Source organism: Sitophilus oryzae, unplaced genomic scaffold (genome assembly GCF_002938485.1).
Source record: "Sitophilus oryzae breed Bouriz unplaced genomic scaffold, Soryzae_2.0 scaffold_1518_pilon_pilon, whole genome shotgun sequence".
Lineage (NCBI taxonomy): Eukaryota > Metazoa > Arthropoda > Insecta > Coleoptera > Curculionidae > Sitophilus > Sitophilus oryzae.
In genome coordinates this window covers 832590-856633 of record NW_022146190.1, presented here as the reverse complement: position 1 = coordinate 856633, position 24044 = coordinate 832590, and the positions used below count along the sequence as shown (strand labels likewise).

The 24044-nt window shown below is 34.6% G+C and overlaps 1 protein-coding gene across 6 annotated transcripts in view; it reads left to right on the top strand.

The window, feature by feature from the left end:
• The window catches only part of LOC115878559 (actin-3-like), a 36318-nt gene that overhangs the window by 7671 nt on the left and 4603 nt on the right, over positions 1-24044 (top strand). For 2 of the 6 annotated variants that reach the window (XM_030895088.1, XM_030895084.1), the window contains exons 2-4: positions 12632-13054; positions 15719-15887; positions 16811-16923. In XM_030895088.1, the coding sequence (XP_030750948.1) occupies positions 12655-13054; positions 15719-15887; positions 16811-16923 (682 nt within the window). In that variant the 5' untranslated portion in view covers positions 12632-12654. Of the gene's footprint in view, positions 1-1249; positions 1410-12439; positions 12570-12631; positions 13055-15718; positions 15888-16810; positions 16924-24044 lie in introns of those variants that run through there. The other 4 variants (XM_030895085.1, XM_030895086.1, XM_030895083.1 and 1 more) reach the window with 4 other exon arrangements.

Here is a 24044-nt window from a genome sequence, read left to right as displayed (position 1 = left end):
CGGTTTTGCTAGTGGGGACATAACTGGAGCTATTTAGGCTGTATAATTTTTTTTTAAAGGAACATTATTATAATTTTAGAAGACGTTCATAAAAAAAATAAGCGTCAGTTGATTAAAAAAAGTATACCATTAATATTATTAATATTGATCAAATAATTATATTTTATCCTCATAGAGTATGCGTATTTAATTTTTTGATTATGTAATGAATCCACATTTTTCTTTTTGATCAAATCGGTGTGAGAAAGCTGGGAACTTATAAAATGTTGTTCCAGGAGAGTTGTATTGAATGTTAGAGCACACAACAACCACGCAATTATGTTTTTTTTTGTGTTAACATTTTTTCGGTAATTTTATAACGCGAATCGTTCTTTTTCATTTAATTTTTACTACCCGAAACAGTGTTACATCACACAAGCTTGAACATACCTGAGAAGTTTATAGTTTCACTAACTGCCCTATTAAAAAACAAAATACTTATATTTTATGAAATGGCCACGATTCCTATTGGATTAACATGAACTGTAACTAAGTTGTTGTGAAATAAAATAGGCGGCCTATGTTTTATAGTTACCTGAGTAGGGCAGTTCTGATCTCTGCCGTACAGAGCGCTGATGTCGGAATTTTAAAAAATCGGTTAAAATACACCAAGTCTATAAGACTGAAAAGAGAAACCAACGAGCATTTCACCGATGTGCCACACCAGCTAGATTAGTATTAAAGAATAAAAGTTGGGGTTGGTAACCTCTAAAGAGATAAGGCGGGGTGTGAATATGTAGGATGTAATTTTTGTTCCTTCACTCCTCTGATATACATTTTAGATCATTCATACTGGTTTCCATTACTCAAGATAAATAATACTCTACTTTTCAAATAGACAATGTATAATTAACACTCGTACTATTAAAATTCATACTCAAAATTGTAATATTATGGCACAATTATGGTTAATAGTTATGCAACTAACAATACAAGTGATGATTGACTAAATTAACAATTTACTGTATCTTGTTGAAAATCAAAAATTATAAGTATAAAATAGTTTTCTTGCAAAAATCAAGATTAATTAAAATCATTATTGATGACAATATGTTCTTTCTATACAAAAGTATCTTATAAGTATAAGTAATAGGTTTTCATATTACTCAGTAACCTTTATTTTGATATCAAAATTAACATAGGTAGCAGGTAGGTAGGTTTACCTAAATTTTTTACAGCTATATAATTTCGCTTTTACTGTAGTGTAAAGGTCACAGACCAACAAGCAAAATCCGACTATATAGCTATATGTTTATCGATTTTATAGAATTTCATGCCAGTATTAATTGTTTGTATAGTTTCCAGTTTTAATCCAATATAGGTACACTCTTGATATCAATGAAAGTTAAGTGTAATTCAATTTAGTCCAGGTTAGTAACTTTAAATTATTAATAATTATATATTTTGAATAATATAGTGGTAAATATTTTGTAAATACAATAAAAAAATATTAACGTGCGTTTTTTAAATAGTATAATCTTTATAGATGAACAATAATTCATAATGATTTATTATTCGAAAAAATGTTCCATGAGTAAATCAATGTAGGTACCTAAAGAAAATGTAATTTATGCAAACAGTTTTAGTTTTATGTGAGAACAAACAACACAAATTTACAGTGTGAGCGATATAAAGTTTTCTCTAAGTTGACAAGGTAGCGCAATGGGTAGAATACCAATACTCATAAGCCACAGTACCAAACTACCCCACACTCCTCTATGTCGTAATCGTAATATCGCACCTAAATTTAGGTACTAAATTTTACGCACTAAAACAATAAAAGATTAGAAAAGTTATAAAAATAAAGTGTTTTGATGGAAGTCATATCTATTTTTATAACTAACAAATTAATTTTGTGATAATAAAAATCTTAATACTTATTGCACATTATCGAGATATATTAAGATCTATTAGATTAGTTTTAATAATAAAAATAATAAGTAATTTACTATAAATTAATTTCAAATATAGTTGACAATACTCCGACAATATTTGTAAACCGTTTAATATACCTTAGATATTGTACTGTAATTATAATTTATTTATTATTATAATTCACGTAATGCTTTAGCAATTTTTATTTATGAGAATTGTTGACTTCAGAGTCCAGTTAACTTAAGCAACCGGATTTCACATGAAACTAGTTTATTATGTTGTGTAGGTACTGTGTTACAGCCCCGGATCTACAATTTTTTTGAACCGGGGCAAAAATTGATAGTAGCGCCCCCTCTCTCCAGCGTTTGCAATAAATTAATTTAAAAAACTTACAAATATCTAAATATAGGATATAGGTAGGAATTTTTCGTAAACGGGACAGAATGAGCCCTTAAGATTCATTCAGAACCTCCGAATTAGTGGTTTCAATTAGCTTAGAAGTTCCTTTAATTTCAATGTAAGCATTCAGAACGTTTAAATTAGTGGTAGTCATTTTCAATTAGTAGAAAAAGTAAACAAATTTTTTACTTTTCCACTAATTATACTTCAAATTTTGCGAGAAATGCCATTTTGGCCATTGATTAGCATCCGTCAAGAGGAATCGTGGTTAAAAAAAAACAACGCTTTATTGTACAAAAAGCCAAAACAGCTTCATCGACAAAGCAAAACAAAAAAAAAGCTCAAAAACAAATATACAAATAATACAAAAAATGTCATACAATACAAATCAATTCAAAAAAAAAATTTACGTCATAAAATTACAAATAAAACATATATGGACATTGCAGAACACAGGCGTATCTAGAAAATTTTACAAAAGGAAAACTGTAAATGGAAATCATGTTATAATAACATAAAATCAAGAGTTATAAAATATTAAATACTAGACCTTTAACCAGTGTGTGAGATGATCAAAATATTAAAATTAAAATTCTAAATTGTTCATGATTAAACATCAACAAAAAAGTCGTTTACCGCATATAGGGCTCTCTCCAGTAAGTATGATTTCAGAGCTTTGCGAAATGCGGGAAAGAATGAAAGTGACTTGATATTCGAAGGCAAATGATTGTACATTTTCTTGGCCATTGTACAGTATTGAGCCCTTAACTAGTTCTGAGCTCGGGGTTCGCAGATAAATATCGTGCTCCCTACTAATCCTAATACTTCCTAAAGTGGATAGTTGTGAGAAGGCCTTTCCGGAATAGAGAATATGTGCTTGCGGATTAAGCAAACGGATTCAAAAATGAATAAGGAAGGAAGAGTCAGTATTTTGAAATTTTTAAAGAAATTCTGGCAGTGAGTTCTACTGTTTAGTCCCAATAAGTATCGAACTGCTCTCTTTTGAAGTTTGAAAATACGATCAAATTTTTGTCGCGCAGCAAGTACCCCAGAATGGAAGGGCATAACGAAGATGCGACTCAAAAAGGGCATAATAGACCATTCTAGAGGTTGATGAGTTAAGTTCCTTAGACACTGATCTTAGCGCAAAACAGGCAGAGCTTAGTTTCTTTGATAAGGCTTCGATGTGCAAGTCCCATTTAAAAGAGTTGTCCACAACAAGTCCTAAGAATCTCACAGAGTCCACGACGTCAATAGTGGTGTTATTAAGTACAAAAGGGTGTATAGTACTTTTATATGACAAAACTTTAGTTTTTGAAAGGTTGAGGCATAGGAGATTAGAATCGTACCAAGATTTAATGGTGCGTAAGTCACTGGATATAGTATCATATAGTGCCGTAACATCTGGGCCGCTCCAAGTGAAACTTGTATCGTCCGCAAAGAGGCAGATTTTACCGCTAATGTCTAGATTTGCAATGTCGTTGATAAACACCAGAAATAAAATAGGGCCAAGTACTGAACCCTGAGGACACCACATTCTATAGGCTTACAAGAAGACAAGAAGACATAGCATGCCTTCTGTTGCCAAGATACGACTTAAGCCATTCGAGCGGCACTCCCCTGAGTCCATAGTTTTGCAATTTGTTAATTAAGATATTATGATTTACACAGTCAAAAGCCTTAGAGAAATCACAGAAAATTGTAGCTGTAGAGTGATGGTTATTCAGGCTAGAGTATACATTATTAAAAAGGTCGAACATAGCATCATTTGTGCAACTGTTACTTAGAAATCCAAATTGATTGGTAGAAAGTACTTTATATTTAAGGAGAAAAGATAGAAGCCTTTTTTTAACCAATCTTTCAATGATCTTAGATAATGTGGGCAGGAGAGCAATTGGGCGATAGTTCGAAGCTTGATCTTTATCTCCTCCTTTATGCAGAGGAATAATTATTGCTGTCTTAAGGCAGTTTGGAAAAACTCCTTTTTGGAATGACTCATTAATTAAAGTAGTAAGATAGATTAATGTGCATTCTGGAAGTTCAGAGAACATTTTGAGAGTAAGCCCATCAGTCCCAGATGAGAATTTATTTTTAATACTTTTAATTGTACTACGGAGCTCATCTAATGCTACGGGCGTGAAGAAGAAACTGTGTAAATTCTCATTTGCTTTAGGGAGATATGAAAGTGAATCATGGGAAGGAGTTATGGTGTTTACTAAATTTTTAGCCACATTAACAAAGTAAGTGTTTAAATCTTCAGGTGAATTAAAGACTGTGCCAGACGAAGAAGTCTTATTCCTTAAGTCATTTATAATAGCCCAAGTCTCTTTAGCAACATTACCGGATTTGGCTAGCCTCCCATTATAATAAATGTCCTTGGCAGCTTTTATAGTCTTACGATAAACCCTTCTATAAAGTTTCACGTAATTATGAAAGAAAACGCTGTCTATGAACTTTTTAAGGTGAGATAATGAGCGCATGTCCTTTGCAGATATACGCAAGCCTGTCGTAGACCAGGGTATACCTTGCTTACTTTTGATAGGCCTAAGAGGAAACGCCTGCACGCCAGATTAGACAAGGTATTTATAAATCTAGAAAATTCGGAATCGACGTCAGCCGAGAGGACAACCCACTCAGTTGTTAGACATAGGTGGTGAAAATTTAGAAAATTTTTATCCGAAAAAATACGGCCCAATTTGCGCGAGGTATTTTTGCATTTGGAATGTGGCAAAAACGTTGTCAATACTGCCTCATGATTTAGAAATCAAAATTTTATTGTTTTATAACTTTGAATAAAAAGTTTTATAAGTTAAATATTTGGTTTTCTTTATGGATACAACTGACTACCGCAAGCTGTTGTTAGGATATTCTATTAATTTTAATTGTGTTTTTTTAAACATTGTGAATGATCGTAAACTAAAAAGTAAAAAGAGTAATTATTGAAACCGCTAATTTATTCCACTAATTGCGAGGTTCTGAGTGAAACTTTAGAATGTGTTCAAAAACTAACAAGCCGTTTTAAAATAAAATGAATACTTGATAGAAGAACGTAAGGTGCATACTAGGCGCTTTGTGGAGCAATTTTTTTGATTTTCAACCATATTATGATTTTGGCGCCTCCTCACATTGGCGCCCGGGGCAGGTGCCCCGGTTTGCCCCCCACCCCCATTAGATTCGGGGCTGCTGTGTTATAACAAAGAACTAAATGGATTCAGTACCAGACAGTTAGTCAAAAAAAACTATACATTTCTGCAGATTTAGACCAAATTACATTCATATTTAACAAAATCTCTTTTTAAACGAACAAAAGTAATTATTAAAAAGAATGTCTAGATAAGACTGCTCTGTAATAGGGTTCAGAACCGGGAAATCTCGGTACCGAAAGTACCGAATTCCCGGTTCTTTTGAGACATTAAAGCCCCGGGACTCGAAATTATTAATTCCCGGTTCTTTCGGCACTTTCGGGAATCAGTAATAATAATAATTAAAAACATAATTTTTGTTACGTGCACAAGGCTTTTGATACTTTCTAGCGGTCGAAATCAAACTTTTCTAAAAGTAATGGTGCTAGCTCTTACTGTTCTTACTTTTGAAGTTATTTCGAAGTTTCTATAATGTTTATTAGCAATTATTGAAGTTGAAATATGATATTTTATTATTTAGTATAATATTTATAAATATATTAGTTATATTTTTTTGTGTTATGTTTTTATAGGCATTTACATCTTTAACTGAAAATGTTAAGTTTTTTTCAAATTTATTTACGTTGGTTTCGAGATTGGTTGATGTTGTTTGGTGTAATTTTTAAGGTACCTATGTGTTTTTTTTTTTCGCTTGTGTTGACTTAATAATTTGATATTTTTTAATTTGAAACTCCATTTTTTTCGGTTTTACTTTTGAGTATCATCCCTTGCTTGCTAATTGGCGAACTCCACAATCATTAAACGAAAATATTTTAGTACGGTTCCGGAAACTCTACTAATTAGGGTTCATTCAGACACCATAGATAATTTTATTTCTAAGTTAAATAATCGTTTTCCTTCCATTAAATTTAGGCATGAAATTGAGAACAACGACAGATTACCATTTCTAGATGTATTAGTTATTAGAAATACTAATAATTGCCTGGAATTTGATATCTATAGGAAAAATACGACCACACGCAGATATATTCCTAATGAATCACATCATAGTGTTGAACATAAAATGGCTAGTTTAAATTTCTTAGTTCATAGATTACTTAGTTTCCCACTTTCCAACGAAAGATATGAAATAGAAAGAGATTACATTAGGAATGTAGCTGAGTGTAATGGATATTCTCCTTCACTAGTTGATAAATTAATTAGAAAACGTATGTATAGGTTAATGATTTCTGAAAATTTGACTTTTCAAGTGGAGAAAGATACGTCTAAATATTTTTCGATACCGTTTGATAGAGAGTTATTCCGTGGTCTAAAAGGAATTTTTAAGAATGTCAATTATAAACTTGTGTATAGTGCTAATAATAAATTACAACAACTATTAGGTAATCCAAAGGATAAAACACCTCTACTGGAAAGGTCGGGTATTTATGAAATTTCTTGTAAAGATTTTAATCAGAAATATGTTGGGCAAACTAGAAGATCAATATTAACTAGATTTAAAGAACATTTAGCTCAGATAAGATATGGTAGACCGGATAAATCTTGCGTTGCCGAACATATTGTTGATAAAGAACATTGTATAGATCTTAATAATTTAAAATTAATTAAACAAGTCTCAAATTACAGGCAATTAGATGCATATGAAAGCATCAGAATTAATAAATGTAAAGATAGTATGAACAGAAACAACGGTCCAATTCCTTCAAGTTCTTTGTTCCTACTACTCTAGTGGCGGAAATCTAACTGTTACGCTCAGTGGGCTCTGACTCGGTTGGCTAGATTTTGCCACGCCCACTCGGTGCCCACTGAGCGAGTATATAAACGCTCAACTTGTAGATTGTACTTTAGTTTATAATCATCTGCTGATGATGCTAACATTGTTAGCGAAACGCGCGTCCAGTGTAAAAGTAAAAGTGTTTTGGTGTATTGTGGTGATTTAGTGTTTTTATTTTGCTGTGTAACACCAAAGGTTCCTACCCTCAACTGTAATACTTTCTAGTGGTCGAAATCAAACTCTTCTAAATAAGTAATGATGCTTTTTCTTATTGTTCTTGCTTCTTTTCTCTTTTGAAGTTCCTATAATATTTATTATGTTATGTTTTAATATATATTTGCATTTTTAATTCAATATTTTAGGACTTTTGTCTCAAATTCATTTAAGTTGGTTTATGTTCTGTCATGTGAAATTTAAGTTACCTATACTTTTTTCTTCACTTGTGTTCATGTTAATTTTGGAATGACTGATTACTTAATAATTTGATATTATTTTCATTAAAAATCTCAATTTTCTATCCATTTTACTTTGAAAAACCATCCCTTGCTTTCTGATTGATGACAGTACTGAAAGTACCGAAAAAACCGGTAAAACCCGGTTCCTAAGAGGCGTGGTATCGAAATACCCGGTTCCGGAAAGCAGCTCCGGTTCCGGAAACCCTACTCTATAGGATATATTTTTTATTATAACTGATTTGTAAAAAAAATGCATTGAGTGTAATTAGATATCTAGATATATTCTGTAGTTTGGCCCAAGAAATTCGATTTTTAAGGATTCACATAAAGTATTCATTTTCAGATTTGCTTTGGCTATACCGGGTGCGTCTCAAAAGTGGCTCACCCCCTTGAAATTTTATACTATTAGATAGAGCCAAAAAATCTATACGGTTAAATCCAATTTTGATCCTTTAATCAATCAATTTTGATTCAAAGTGTCTAGTAAATTCAGTTCTTTTTAAAAAATATGCTCCTCCTTGATTGCTTATCCAATTGGCACTTTTATAGGACAGCAATTATTTTTTTATGTACTGAATTACACCGAGATCCGTAAAAATTGTGTAGTACATGTGTATAGAGTATAGGTATTACCTCTGTGGTTACTAAAGTCAACCAAATGTTTACAAATGAAGAAGTGTTTAATGATACGTGTTGGAATAAATACAACAGCTCTAAAGATTTTTTCATTTAAATTAATTAATTTATTTATTTTTTCATACATAAATCGAAAATTAATCAAGATACCGAGATTTTCTTGACAGGTAATTTGTCTCATTTAACCGAATTCGTATCTTTCGTAGTTTTCGAGATATCAATGCTGAGCATCGAAATTGTCACACCACTTGTCATTCATTTTGTCCTTTACTCATACGTGGAGTATAGAGATTCAATAAACGTTCTTCAGCGGGTTCGGTTGTTGGCAATTGATTTGACATCTCGTCATGATCGGTTTACTGCTTCGATCTCCTTTTTAATTGTCCTTTGCCATGTGTCTCTTGGACGATGATGTTGTTGCCGCCTTATAGTGTGACCAATTCACCTCCATTTCCTAAGTTTGATCTCGTTATACACCTGCCTCTGATTGGCCAAGCTCCATAAATCCTCATTTCTGATAGTATTTGGCCATCCTACAATTTTTCGCAGACAGCGGTTTATGAAAACTTGGAGTTTGTTAATTCATGGCAATGTAAGTTGAGAGTACTGTCTAGATCTAGATCTCCAAATATTGTTGACTGGTCTTGTTGCCATACCACTTGTAGCTTTATTAAAAACTCTTAACATTGGTAAATTTATTGGCTTCTGCTGATTTAAGTAATAATTCAATTTTCTAAGTTATCATTCTAAAAATAGTTAATTTTAAATTTAATTAATTAAAATTAAATTCAAACCTAAAGTATGTACTAAGATGTATTTCAGGAAAATATTTTAACTTCTCTAGGGTGGATCAAAAAAGTGTGAGTGGATCGGGATACTTTTTTCTAAATGGAACGTATGTTATTGCATTTTTGGCTTTCTTTCAGATCACTTTACCCTCCTAAGATATGGGTAAATATATTTCGATAGTTTCAGAAATATTAGTTAATAAATAAAAAAAATTTCAGCCTTTCTTAAAAAAATTATTAAAAATAGAAGAACTGTCCTGAAATCAAAACTATTTTAGGTGTTTACTTTAGATGGTTCGTACTTACTTTGCTATAAATATGGTAATCGTAAATCATACAGAATGTTCAAAATTCTACACCAAACTTTCTAAAATATAAAATAATTTTTCTTCGTTTTTTTTAAATGGAACACCCTGTATTTTATTTTTTCAATAGATAGATAATTAAAAAAGGAACATTTTTTGTATTTAGATTATTTAAAAAATTTTAACGGTTTCGCAGATATTTGCGGTTTTATATTTTATACGGCATTTTTCACAGTAAATTTTTATCAAAGCCACCCTATGATTTTTCTCTCGTATTTTACCGTTGACAGACATCAATAAAAAATTTTAAATACTTTAAATACAAAAAATGTTCATTTTTTAACTCTCTATCTAATAACAAAGTAATATATAGGGTGTCCCATTTAAAAATAGTGAAGAAAAATGATTTTATAGTTTAGAAAGTTTGGAGTAGAATTTTGAACATCCTGTATGATTTACGATTACCATATTTATTGAAAAGTAAGTACAGATCATCTAAAGTACATACCTAATATACAGGGTTGTTCACCACATACGACACGGAGTATTGTAGTTAAACGATTAGATTTTTACAAATTGTAAGTTTTGGGTTTGTTGAAGGTCTATTAGAGCTACAATTTAAAAATATTTTTACAAGATACAGAGTGTCCCAAATAAGTAAAAAATATTATAGTTGTATTTTTTTAAATGGAACACCCTGTATATTATTCTATTTTTGGATTCTACGATTGAAATAAAGGTAAATTTTATTAAGGTTTATCACACTTAAACCTTACCGTTTTTGAAATATTTTCAATTTTATGAAATTGCAGTAAAAATTTTAAGGCTTTATTTCTCCTAGGGTATCAAAGTTTTTAATACTAAATCTTTACTGAAGATTATTTATTGATCAGATATTGTGTTGCAATAATAAAAATTTTACTACCTTATACAGAGTGTTCAAAAATTTATATTAAATAATTACTAGCTTTAAACGGCAATAACTTGTTTCATTTAAATGGAACACCCTATATATTTTACGTGAATCAGATGCACAATGTAATTGTCTATGAAATTGTATTATACCATTTTTTACCCATCTCTTCAAGTTTTCGTAGAAATTGCATTTTGTTATAATTTAGACCTCATTTATCACTATACTCATGGAATATTGACATTTCAGATTTTTTTATAGCACCATAATATGTACAAAATGTACAGGTGGTAAATATTGCATGCCCATTGGCATACAAAAAACTATTTAAATCTTTGTAAAGAGTATACCAATTAAATATACCACCATTATTTCCTACCAAAAACACCAAAAATTAGTTAATTACATACTTTTAAATTGTTTTAATTAATAAATTATTCTAAATAAATGTGGATTTGGCTCAGAAATCAATATAATAATAAGTTATGAAAATTAATGTCTCTGTTTTTATAAATAAGCATTCGTCAATAAATGAAATAAAATTTATAAGGTGTTACTTTTTACCACACTGTGTAATACACACACAAAATTCAGTTTTTTAGTATTTGGAACAATTATCACTACAACGTAAACAGTCAATTAATGTAGTTTGAATACTGGGATCATATTATTTGGTCCTCTTTAACAAAAAATATTTAAACAGTTTTTTTTTATTTTTTAATTAAATAAGCGAACTATATCAACAATATTAGTATATGTACCCTTTGAAAATTTGTTACATCTTTAAAAATAAGCTAAAATGTCAATATTCCATGGGTATAGTGATAAATGAGGTCTAAACTATTATAAAATGCATTTTCTATGAAAACTTGAAGAGATGGGTAAAAAATGGAACAATACAATTTGATAGACAATTTTGATAGACATTATGTATCTGATTCACGTAAAATATATAGGGTGTTCCATTTAAATTAAACAAGTTATTGCCGTTTAAAGCTAGTAATTATTTAATAAAAAAATTTGGACACTCTGTATTAGGTCGTAAAATTTTTATTATTGCAACACAATATATGACTAATAAATAATCTTCAGTAAATATTTAGTATTAAAAACTTTTATACCCTTGGAGAAATAAATCCTTAAATTTTTTTCTGCAATTACATAAAATTGAAAATATTTCAAAAACGGTAAGGTTTAAGTGTGATAAACCTTAATCAAATTTACCTTTATTTCAATCGTAGAATCCAAAAATAGAATAATATTCAGGCTGTTCTATTTAAAAAAATACAACTATAATATTTTTTACTTATTTGGGACACTCTGTATCTTGTAAAAATATTTTTAAATTGTAGCTTTAATAGTCCTTCAACGAACCCAAAACTTACAATTTGTAAAAATCTAATCGTTTAGCTACAATACTCCGTGTCGTATGTGGTGAATAACCCTGTAGATCTGTTCAATAATTTTTATAAGAAAGGCTGAAAAAATATATTTTTTATTTATTTATTAATATTGTTACGGATTCCGTGGGTCCACTAATTTAAACTCACGATAAAATACTTAACGAATTTATTATCTCACTCTGTACACACAATTTATACTGATTATAAAACACAATTTATGCAACTACTATTACTCTAAATTTCTGGCACCTTCGCCAATTAATTCACAATTTAAAACGCGGTATTATCAAACTTCAAAAACTGTCCCACCTCCGAACGCGCTCCTAAAAAGGAAAAGGAGAAAGCTATATAAAAATATAGCTGTGGATCTTCCGAAAAATTCTATTCTAGAATTCTGTAGTATTTCTTTTGTTTACTGGCGAATTCGCCATTTTTCTTGACACGTTACGGTTTAGTTCCTCGCTTCTCCGATAGATGGCGCCACATATCCTTAACAATATCTCTGAAACTATCGAAATAGATTTGCTCATATCTTAGTAAAGTGATCCGAAATGAAACCAAAAATGCAATAATATACAGCGTATTTCATTAAAAAAAATCATCCCGATCCACTAACATTTTTTTGAGCCACCCTATAGAAGTTAAAATATTTTCCTGAAATACATCCTCGTACACATTTTTAGGTTTGGGCTAAAACAAAATTTTCAAGTTTTTTATTCTAGGAGCTACAAATGCCCGACGCACTAATGCCGAACCCTGTATAAAAATGCCCAGTACTTTCTACAAATTTTAACGTAGTAAAACTGATTTTACTTGCGTATTCTGGTTATATTTGTTAGGTACGATTTAATTAAATTAAGAATTTATAAATGAGCTCATTTTTGCTATTCTTATATTACAGGATAAAAAACCTCCTCCAACAAGATGTCTACTCTTTTAAAACCCACCATTGTCATCGACATGGGTTCTGGCGAAACCAAGGCGGGCCTAGCTGAAAACGAATACCCCTCTTGTACCATACCTACGGCCCTATCCAGTTGCGACGACACCTATAATTTTGGAGAAGAAGCTTTAGAGCGAGATAGATTCACGTATCCAATTCAACACGGAATCGTCCAGAACTTCGATTACGTCGAAAAACTCTTTGAACACATTTTAGTCTCGCAACTGCGAGTTAGTCCTGCAGAACATCCTGTGTTGTTGAACCAGTGTCCCAAAAATCCACAACGCGACAAGGAGAAACTTGCCGAGTTGATGTTCGAGAAATTTGATGTTCCTGCAGTGTACGAAGAAATCAATTCAGTGTTGACGTTTTATTCATCAGGTAATAATCAATATTAAATAAATTTATAATACCATAAAGAAAGAACATTTATTATACAGGGTGTCCCAATATTTCTGGGACATAGAACTAGAGTGAAGGAGCATTTAAAGAAGGAGCCAGTAGTGGAACACTGTAACTAAATAGCGATCGGTAGCGATGAAGAATACTTGCTTGCCGTTTATTTTCTACGGTCAAGGTCAGTATTCTTCATGGCTATTTAGTTACAGAGTTCCACCCCAGGAGTGTCCCGACGTCAGTAATGCGACTGCATAGCGTTCGCCTCTAACTTTTATACAGGGTCCGGCAATAGTGCGTCGGGCATCTGTAACTCGTCTAATAGAAAAGTTATGAATTTTGTTTAAGTGCAAGCCTAAAGTATGCATTAGGATGTATTTCAGGAAAATATTTTAACCTCTACAAGGTGGCTCAAAAAAGTGTGATGTGAGTGGATAAGGATGATTTCTTTAAATGGAACAGCCTGTATATTATTGCATTTTTGGCATCCTTTTTGATCACTTTACATAATTCTGAGATATTATTAAATATGTATGTTGTTATAGTTTCAAAAATAATAAATAAGTAAAAAAGAATTTTATTTTCTGCCTTTTTTCAAAAAATTATTGAAAATAAGTACAAGAAATTTCCTGAAATCAAAACTATATTAGGTATTTACTGTAGCGAGTCTGAACTTACTTTGCTACAAATATCGTAATCTTTAACCATACAGGGTGTTCAAAATTATATGCTAAACTTTTTAATATATAAAATACTTTTTCTTCGTTTTTTTTAATGGAATACCATGTATATTATTTCTTTGTTGGATGGAGAATTAAAAGATGAACATTTTTTTGCATTTAAAGTATTTTAAAATTTTTAGCGGTTTCGTAAATATTCGCGGTTTTATTACATATGGCTCTTTCCACGGTAAAATAAGAGACAAAAATAATTGGGTGGCTCTGATAAAAAATTACAGTTGAAAATCCCATATATTATGTAATATAATACCATGAATGTCCGAAAAACCATTAAAAATTCTGAAATACTTTAAATACAAAAAGTATTCATTTTTTAATTCTCCACCCATTAAAAAAATAATATACAGGGAGATCCATTAAAAAAAAACGAAGAAAACCTATTTTATATTTTAAAAAGTTTGGCATACAATTTTGAACACCCTGTATGGTAAAATATTACGATATTTGAAAAGAAGTAAGTACAGACCTACTACAGTAAATACCTAATATAGTTTTGATTTCAGGACATTTCTTGTATTTTAAAAAAAAAATCAAAAAAGACGGAAAATTTTTTACATATTTATTAATACCTTTGAATATATAATATAAACATAATTAAGTAAGTAATCAAAAAGTAAGTAAAGTGATCAAAAAGGAAGCCAAAAGCCAAAAATGCAATAATATTCAGGGTGTTCTATTTAAAAAAAATCCTACTTATCCACTCACACTTTTTTAAGCCACCCTGTAGAGGTTAAAATATTTTCCTGAAATACATCCTAATGCATACTTTAGGTTTGCACTTAAACAAAATTCCTAACTTTTTTATTATAGGAGCTACAGATGCCCGACGCACTATTGGCCAACCCTGTATACAGACTAAAAATCCAACCTACTTCTAAATGCGACAGCTTTATTACCTATGTTTGGTAGGTTAAATAATATTTAACCTACCAAAAAAAAAGTTCTTGTATATTTAATAAATATACAGGAACTTTTCGCATTTTATGAATCAAAATAAGTTAATTGCACACAATTTACCTCTATGTGCTCTATAAAAAGTGATTCATTTGTCCGTTAGAGGGCATTATTAAACATAAATCCGGAGGTTAAATAACTTAAAATTTATGAAGCTTATTGTCAAAAACCATCTGTGACACTAACATAACATTTCATATCTTTGCCAACTAGATTATTAGCCATTAGCCCATACTAGATTTTATGCGTCTACATAGCTTGATGTGACAAAAAATATTTTTTGTAATTCAGCTTCGGAAAAACATTTTTTTCTCTAAAGAAGTAAGCGCTGTGGGTTTTTTTTACAAGAGACAAAAAATTCTAGAACCATTTTACGAAAAAAATCAGTCGTCGGTGCAGTTGGAAAATATTTCTTCTAAACTTTATGTAGGAGTGGGGGTAGTTCTTACCTTTCCGGTCCTTCTTGATTTTAAGGTAAGGCCAAATGTTAAAGCGTTTAGCAAAACCCAATAGCACCCCAAATATATCATTCAAATCGCAATAACTGTTTTTAAGATATTTGAATGTTTTTTTAGGTTTGATGCCCTCTATACGGTCAAATGAAGCACTTCTGTATAGAGGAAAATTGTGTCAATAAACTTATTTTGATTCCTACGCGGTAGCTCTATGTCCGTGGAATATTGGGATACTGTATATTACCGTTTGTTTTACCATACTTGTTTAAAGTATTATAAGAAAAAGTACCCAAAACCGTTAGAGTGGACGCATTTTAAGGAGCCAGAAGCGTCATCAGTGACGCTCGACGACGATATTGGACTAATGGCTAATGGGACACCCTGTATATGCTATTGTTTATCTCTGTGTGCCCTATTTATTATATTATATTATATTATATTTTTCTGTATATGAATTTATAAATTTGCATATTGTACAATAATAGACGATTTTATTTCAGGTCGTCCTGCAGGTCTTATAGTTGAGAGTGGTCATGGAGTGACTAGCGTTGTTCCTATTTTGAGTGGATATGCCATTTCCGAAGCTATAATGAGACTAGATGTTGGAGGTGGAGATTTAGATAAATATTTGGTAAAACTACTTTCAGAAAAGGGTTATGAAAATATAAGGTAGGTAATACTAGTTTTAACTTATTACTAGTTATTATTAACTAAAGAGAAAAAATGAACCATAGTACTGCAATTTTTTCCACTTAATATGGCTTTACAATTTGTAACTTAAAAGAAAATTGACATGAACAAAAAGGTATCTATGTTTAAATCTTATAATTTAGTGCTAAATAATGTTGATTATTTATATTAATTATTATTAGTTGTTGTAAGTTAAAATAAAGATTATTGAGGTAATGAAGTACTATGTTGGCGTTATCTAGAAGAATTGCAGTTTCAAAGTTTCTATGCAAATGCGAATATTGAAAAAGAAATACTACAATACTTGTATTTGGTATATTACCGTATATTCGAAATTTAAAAACTTCTATGTACATATTATAAATTATTAATTCCTTATAAAATCCCAGCAAAATATCGATGCTAGTAAATACCAGATTTTATGTTTATTTTATTAGTATTAACTAAGACCATAATATATTTTTTTACTAAATCTAACACGTTTTATCCAAGCTGAAATCCAATATTCTCCAATGACTCTCTATCTACATGTTTTTATTCAGTTCCAGTAATAAAAGAAAAAACAACATTTTTAGATATAACTTTCTTTTTCCGAATGAATTATCTACATCTATAAATACTTAGTGATATTCAGTGCATATAGCAAGCCATTCTTCACATACAAAATAGTTTATGTATAAGCAGATCTGCATTATCTTTCAACTTTCAAATGGTTCATCTTCATAGTGCATTTCAATAAGCTGTTTAGGAAGATTAACGTATTGGATATCGCTAATCGTTAGTTTCACTCACGTTCAAATTTTCTAATACATACCTTGCTGCAATAATATTTAGAAGTATCTAATTATAAAACTAAGCGATATGTTTTGAACATAATTCTAATTTTTTCACATAATTTTTAGGCCAGAAGAAGCTCAGAAAATTAAAGAAAATCTGTGTTTCATACCTGAGAAGGATAGAGAATACCATGATGTAGAAAATTATCTTTTACCTGATGGAAGAGATTTGGTATTAGGTGTGTAAAAATTATTTATTATATTTATTTATTAAAGTTATTCAAGTTAGTCAAGGAAAAAAATATTACACAATATATAAATTTCCTTTTTGGGGATAAGTGGCAGTGAACATTGTATAGATGCGGTGGCGTGGCAGTGCAAATCAAAGCAAGGTAGACAAAAATTAGCAAAATAAAATAAAAACAGCGTAAGTAATTAATGAACATGCCCAACAGCAACAATGGAGGTTATTATAGACCTAACACCACTGCGCATTGTTATCGGTAGAAATGCGACAATGATTAGGATGGTCATTGGCGGAAACAGTACTGGGAAATAATATGTCAGCTCAGGGGCTTGGTGAACTCACCAAAAACTCCCAGTGGATGATGTACCAGGAATGTACAACTTTGAGAAAAACCTCACTGCAGTATTGAGCAATAAAAAGGATTAGAAGAGAGAAACGTTTGCTCAGCAGTTACAGGCCATATCATAATGTGGTATACTAATGCTTCCAAAACGAAAGCAGGGACAGGAATAGGCTGAAAATTAAATATTCTAAACCAATAGGCACCTACCCCAGCATCCTTCCGGCAAAAATCTACGCTATCGAAAGATGCCTACAATTTATCTTCGGATAAGAACTATCGGAAACAGGAAATAGCCATCTTACCCGATAGTCAAGATGTACTAAAAGCGATGAACTCAGTAACCATCAATTCGAAGTTGGCCAAAGAATGCCTAGAGAAGCTGAACAAATTAGGCAAAGAAAATAAAGTCCTCCTATTCTGAGTACCAGCTCGCCAAGGTATGCAATGAAAAAGCAAACGATCTAGGTAGAAAAGGAGCGAATACTCCACTAACTGGACCAGAACCGTTCTGCTTTCCAAGTGGAAACCAACTTAAAGCGGAACTTAAGAATGAAGACCACCTTTCATACCCTTTTATAGGTTGTCGTCCAGGCGGCCGAGGACTGGGGTCGTTTCTCCTTAGCAATTTTCGCTAACTAGTCATTTGGCATTCTGTCCACATTGCCTCTCCACTCTGTTCTTCTGTTTCTTGTCTATCTTATTATCAGTCCTATCTGTCTCAGTCTGTTCTTGCCGATCTTAATCAAAACATCCTGTATTTCACATATTTCTCTTATATCTTCACTTCTTTTCCGGTCGTAATATATGCAATAATGTAATGATATGAAAAAAAAAACATGTTGTAATGATATAAAAAAGAAAGATTTTGTTTGGTGTAAGCAACGCCTTACTATCCATTGCCTACATTATACTAGGGTCGGCATTCCCGGCCTTGAGTGCCGGTTTTCGTGTGTACGAAGAGTACGGTTAACACGCTTAGTAAAATAAGATGTACTGAATAAAGACAGAAGGCAAGTATTTTCCCAAGCGCATGGAATCTAGCGTCAGATTAAGTGGTTATAGATCCCTTCCTAACAAACACAGGCGTTAGGCAGGGATGTGTCTTGGCGCCTCTCCTATTCAATATATTCATGGCAGTGCTCTCCATTATAGTGGACAGCAAATTGCAGGAGAGAGGTTTGGGCATTAGATACAGATACGACGGCGGTCTGTTCCAACATAAAACGACTCAGGGCAAAAACACCTACAAAATTCATCACACAACTTCAATACGCTGATGACTGCTCTAGTTGCAAATACGTTACAGCAATTGCAAGAAATGTTGAACACATATACATGGGCATACGAGGCTTTGGAACTTAAGCTGAACATCGATAAAACTAAAATCATGTGCACTCCCCCAGAAGATCATAACAATGCTATAAAAATCGGAGAACTATTGGAATATGTAGCGGAGTTCAATAACCTCGGCAGTTTGATTTCGGAAAAGGCCAATATCGACTCTGAAATTCAGCACAGAATTAGCAGCGCCTCAAGAGAATTCTGGAAATTAAAAGACAGGGTTTTCTACAATCATGACTTGAGCACAAAAACGAAACTTGCAGTGTACCGAGCAATAATAATTCCCACCATGTTATATGGAAGCGAAACCTGGGTGCCATACCGCCGACACATTTTTTTTTGTTAGAGAAGAGGGGAAGCGATTTACCGCCGAAGTGTGGGGCTCGATGCGACAATGCGATATTAGCCGCATAATACCCACTAAACCCCTCTCCTATGCTAGGAGTGGATGTCGATCGCCGTGAGGCATACGGATGCATCCACTCCTACCTTTACTAGTCACTCCGTCGACGTTGAATCGCTCTAGTAGCTCGCTTAAACTTAAATCTTTATTATCACAGAATCGATTATCACAGACAGGGGCCCATGCAGGACAATTTACATAGTTCTATTACGTCTTGCGGCAACTACCTCGTCGACTTCAATAAGAATGTCGAGACACAGCTTGTCAACAGCTTTCCAGCAGTGCTCATCACGCAGCATAACCGTGATGAGGCTTCCCTCAGTCAGAGGTCCTGTGATGGCTTCCGTCTCAGTTCTCAGTGCCGCATGTCGGTCGCATTCCAATAGTACGTGCCCGGCATCCTCTACATCGCCACAAGCTCCGCAGTGAGGAGAGGCAGCTTTTCCGATGCGATGCCTGTAGGCAGCGAACGTACCATGTCCGCTCAGAAACTGCACCAAGCAGTAGGTCAGTCTCCCATGGTCTCTCCGTAGCCCTGGTGTCAGGTCTGATATCCAGCGCCGAGTCCATCCGCCCCGATCACTGCTTTGCCATCTTCTATTCCACAGCTCCAGGAATTTTTCTTTTTTTGCCTTGATGGCACCTTTTTCTAACCCGTAAGATTCGCTCCTATATCTAGCTTGTAGGTCTAGAGGCATTATCCCAGCGAGCACTTGTAGTGCTTCTGTGGACACTGTCCTGTTTGCCCTGTTTACATATAGGAGCACCGTCCTCTGTGCCCGGTTTAGAGCGTCAACATTCTTTGCCAGCTTTAGAGCGGTTTCTGCCCATGTGGGTGCAGCATACAGCACAGCCGACGCGTGTGCAGTTGCCAGCATCCTGCGTGCCCAATCGCCGGCGCCACCATCGCGCGGCATGAGTCTTGTTAGAGCTCTTGCACTCTCCGCTGCATTCTTTGCCTTTGTCTGAGTGTGGTAGACAAAGGTGCCATTTTTGTCTAGCCAGACGCCCAAGTATTTAATCTCGTCCTTAATTGGCACTCGTACTCCCAGAATGTTGACCTCCAAAGCCCCTACCAGTATTGCTCTGCCGGTCAGTCTGCAAACACAGGTCTTTTCAGGAGCTAGTTCTAGCCTTCTGCTTTCTATCCACTGCCTCATATTTTGAGCGGCTATCGTTGCAAGTCTCTTCGCTTCATCCAGACCTTTACCTATAGACACAACGGCTAAGTCTTCCGCAAAGGCTATCGTGTAGACGCCACTGGGTTGATCGATGGCGAGAACCGGATCATACATGATGTTCCACAAAAAAGGTCCTAAAACTGACCCCTGTGGAACTCCCATACTGACTATCTTACTGTAACCACTCCCAGTAAGAACCACCCGTTTGGAGAAATAACTCTTTACGATGTTGAGTAAATATTTCTGTATTCTCCTTCTCTCCAGCTCTTCTATAATTATGTCCCACCTGGCCGTGTTAAACGCATTTTTCACGTCCAAAGCTACCATCAGGCAGGTCTCCCTGTGCCTGTATCCACCAGCCTTTGCGCTCTCAGCGAGCTGCAAAATTCTCTTAACAGCCTCCACGGTGGAGCATCCCTTGCGAAACCCGTACTGTTCTGAGTTCAGTTCTTCATTATTGGCTGTCATATTTTCCTCCAATTTGGTATGGATTATACGCTCAAGTAATTTGCCCATCGCGCTGATTAAACAGATTGGTCGTAGGCCTCCAGGCTCTCCTGGGTCTTTTCCCGGCTTGGGAATCAAAACGACTCGTGAACTTTTCCACTGATCAGGAAAACGTCCCTCGCGCAGTAACTTTGTCATGGCCTCTGCCCGCTCTTCGGGATAATCATCTGCCAAAATCTTTACCGCCTCTGCAGGAATGTTGTCAAGTCCTGGAGCCTTGTGGATTTTCAGGGTGGCTGCCGCAATTTTTATCTCCGTTCGTTCGATGAGAGGGATACTATTTCCATCAGTTGAATCTAGCTCCCATCTAATTATAGGTGTGTCAGGAAACAGTCTTCTACCTGCACTCTTGTAATGTTATCCGGCACTACCGGGCTCACCTGTTTGCCAAATCTTTTTGTCACAAGACGATATGCCGTGCCCCAAATGTCGTTCTCCACCTCGTTAATGAGATTTCTGAACGAATCTTTTTTTGCAGCCTCAATTGCGCGTTTAGCAGCTCTCCTGGCTATTACCAGTTCTTGTCTGGCGGCAGTCTCTTCCTCCGTTGGTGCACCTCTCTTGTGTAGCCTCGCAAGCCTGCGATGTGCAGCATTTTTGACTTTAAGAGCATCGGAGACTTGAGGTGTCCACCAATACACGGTGTCTTTCCGTGGTCACCCTTTGGGCCTAACACTATCGCATGCATTTCTTAGTGCTTTTTCAATTGCCTCTATAGTGTTTTCCCTGACAGTAAGCATGGATTCAGCGAGCCTGTCTCTGAATCTTGCGGTGACATGGTTATTCCATCTAATTTGTCTATGAGGTGGCCTATGTTCTTTCAAGGTTAGACTAGTATGAAAGATTATGGTTCTGTGGTCGCTCGCGGAATCTTCGTCAAGTAGCTTCCAGTCCGCATTAATATTGTTTGCTCCTGCTTTCCAGAAGGTGACATCGACAATACTTGATCTGCCACCCTTGCTGAAAGTGGGCGTATTTCCCTGGTTTAATAGTTCTAGGCCATTTTGTGCGGCCTACTCAGCGATCATAGTGCCTCTGGTATTGTTGCATCTTGAACCCCAGCTAACATGCCAGCCGTTCATATCGCCACCCACGTGGAGACTTATTCCATTTGGTGCCGATTGCACTAGCCCAGACATCTCATCAAGATCATTTGAGACCTCTCCTATCGTGGCGTTGGGGTGCAGATATACAGATAAAGCAATCATTTTTCCAAGCTTGGCAGCTACATAGCTCATTCCCTTCCAAAGTTCGTCGCAGGCTCCGTTTCTCAACCAGATAGCTGCATTGAAGTTTGCACTACAAACCCATCCAGGGTATTTGTTAAGGACAGCTTTGTTTGGTTCAGACACTAGTGCAGTGTTGGCATCATATTTATTAGCCAGGAGAAATAAGGCGTCATGAGCTGCTTTGCTTTTGTTTAAGTTACCTTGTAGGACATACATAGTTGATTAATATATACTTAAAAAAGAGAATACAGCACGTATAGAAGACATACTGGTGTATAAAGCCTTTAAATAGGTAAATAAAAAGAAGTTGTATATTTCTGCAAATATATGTTCAAAAAAAAAGAAACACACATATTATACGGGGACTACACATTGTATAAATATTATTGTAGAGGTGCGCAATCGCTATCACAGGCATTATCACAGATTATATCACGAGAAGTATCACAGACAGTATCACAGACATTTACATTACCTTCTGCAGCGTTGGATAGAGCCGGTTTGTTGTTCTCCAGAGCTACCAGTTCTTTTTCTTCCATTTCATTTCCTCGCCTTTTTCTCTTTTTGGCTGGCTGAGTCGGGCTACTTTCTTGAGGTTCCCCTTTTTCTAAATTATTTGTTTTTTATTGGTGCATGTCTTGGCAAAATGCCCTTCATTGCCACAAGTTCTGCAACATTTTGATCTATTTGGACCCTTGCAGTCCTTAGCAGCATGTCCTGCCTCCCAGCATCTGAAACATTTATTTGATTCTTTGCTCGGAAATTTTGCTCTGGTTCTGGCTAGTCCCACTTGGATTTTTCCGGCTTTCTCTAGGATGATTTTTTCCTCTGGCGAAACCATCAACACCGCGGTCTTGGTCTCTCTTAGGCCTGGGGAGATAGTTTTCAGTACTGTCTCATTAATACCTAGGGATCGCAGGGCATGCGTGATTTCTTCTTCTGAGATAAGGGTATCAAGTCCATGCAGGAGCGCCTTGGTGCCCTTATCTCCTGTCGTAGATTTTACTCTGTGAGGCGCTACAATTTGTTCTATTGTTTTTTTAATCTGGAGAGAGGCTCCTTCCGCAGGTCCGACCTCCAGCAAGACGTTTCCCTCTCTTGTCTTTCTGCATGCGGTAATGTGCTTTACAGCATCTTGCTCTACCAGTTTCTGCCTTACGGCCTTTAGGGTACCCGCGTATGATTCTTCTCCCGCTTTTATAATAACAGCCTCTCTACTCTTCCTGTGCTGGGCCTCCCTTACTAATTTTGTGTTGGGAATTAGTAGACCATTGATGCCGGCCTCTGCGAACAAGATGTCCAGAACTCCGCGTATGACTTTTTTTCCATCGGGGGTCCGCAAGCTGCAGCCACGGAAATTATTTCTTTTTGTAGTGCGTTTAGTCGTCCTGTTAATTTACGAACACCATCCACGAGTAGATTTAACTTAGTCGAGGAATCGCTCCCGCCAAGGAAAATTACAAAGCAGTTCTTTCTGCTATCAGCCGAGTCCACTCCGTCTATTGATATACTGTTTGAACTGTGTAGCTCCAATAGTTCTCCTCCGCTCAGCTTTTTCTTGGTGATTAAATCACGTGCTGCGGGATTTCTAGCCATGGTCTGACGAAAAATGTTTTCTTTTGTGCCCTCTTCATCAATAATAATAAGAGAACATCCTTCCTGGGAAGGAGCAAAAATGCTACCATTAGTGATCTTTGTGGATTAGGAAGCACATTCAGGCCACTGGTTTTTCGCCAATCTAATAATTTCGTTATTAGAGATCACTTTCTTTTTCAAATCTCTTATGAGTGCTCCCTGAATAGCCTCCTCTTCTTCTTTTCTAATGTTTTCACCACACTTTAGGCATGTTTTCCCAGTGGTTTGGTTTACTGTCTGTGCGTTAGTGACAGGCGCCTGGACTAGACGTGGTAAGATCTCCTGCATCGCTATTGTTTCTAGTAAAAATTTAACGCTTGTTAGTTCCTCAACAGCGCTCTTTTCTGCCTCGAGAACAGTTTGGTTTTTTGTCAATACATCGACTAATTTCATCATTTTTTTAATAGCTTGGAGGCGTAAAAGGGAGGGAGTAAAATACTCCCATTTCCATCTTTTGTCCTTTCTTTCTTGGAC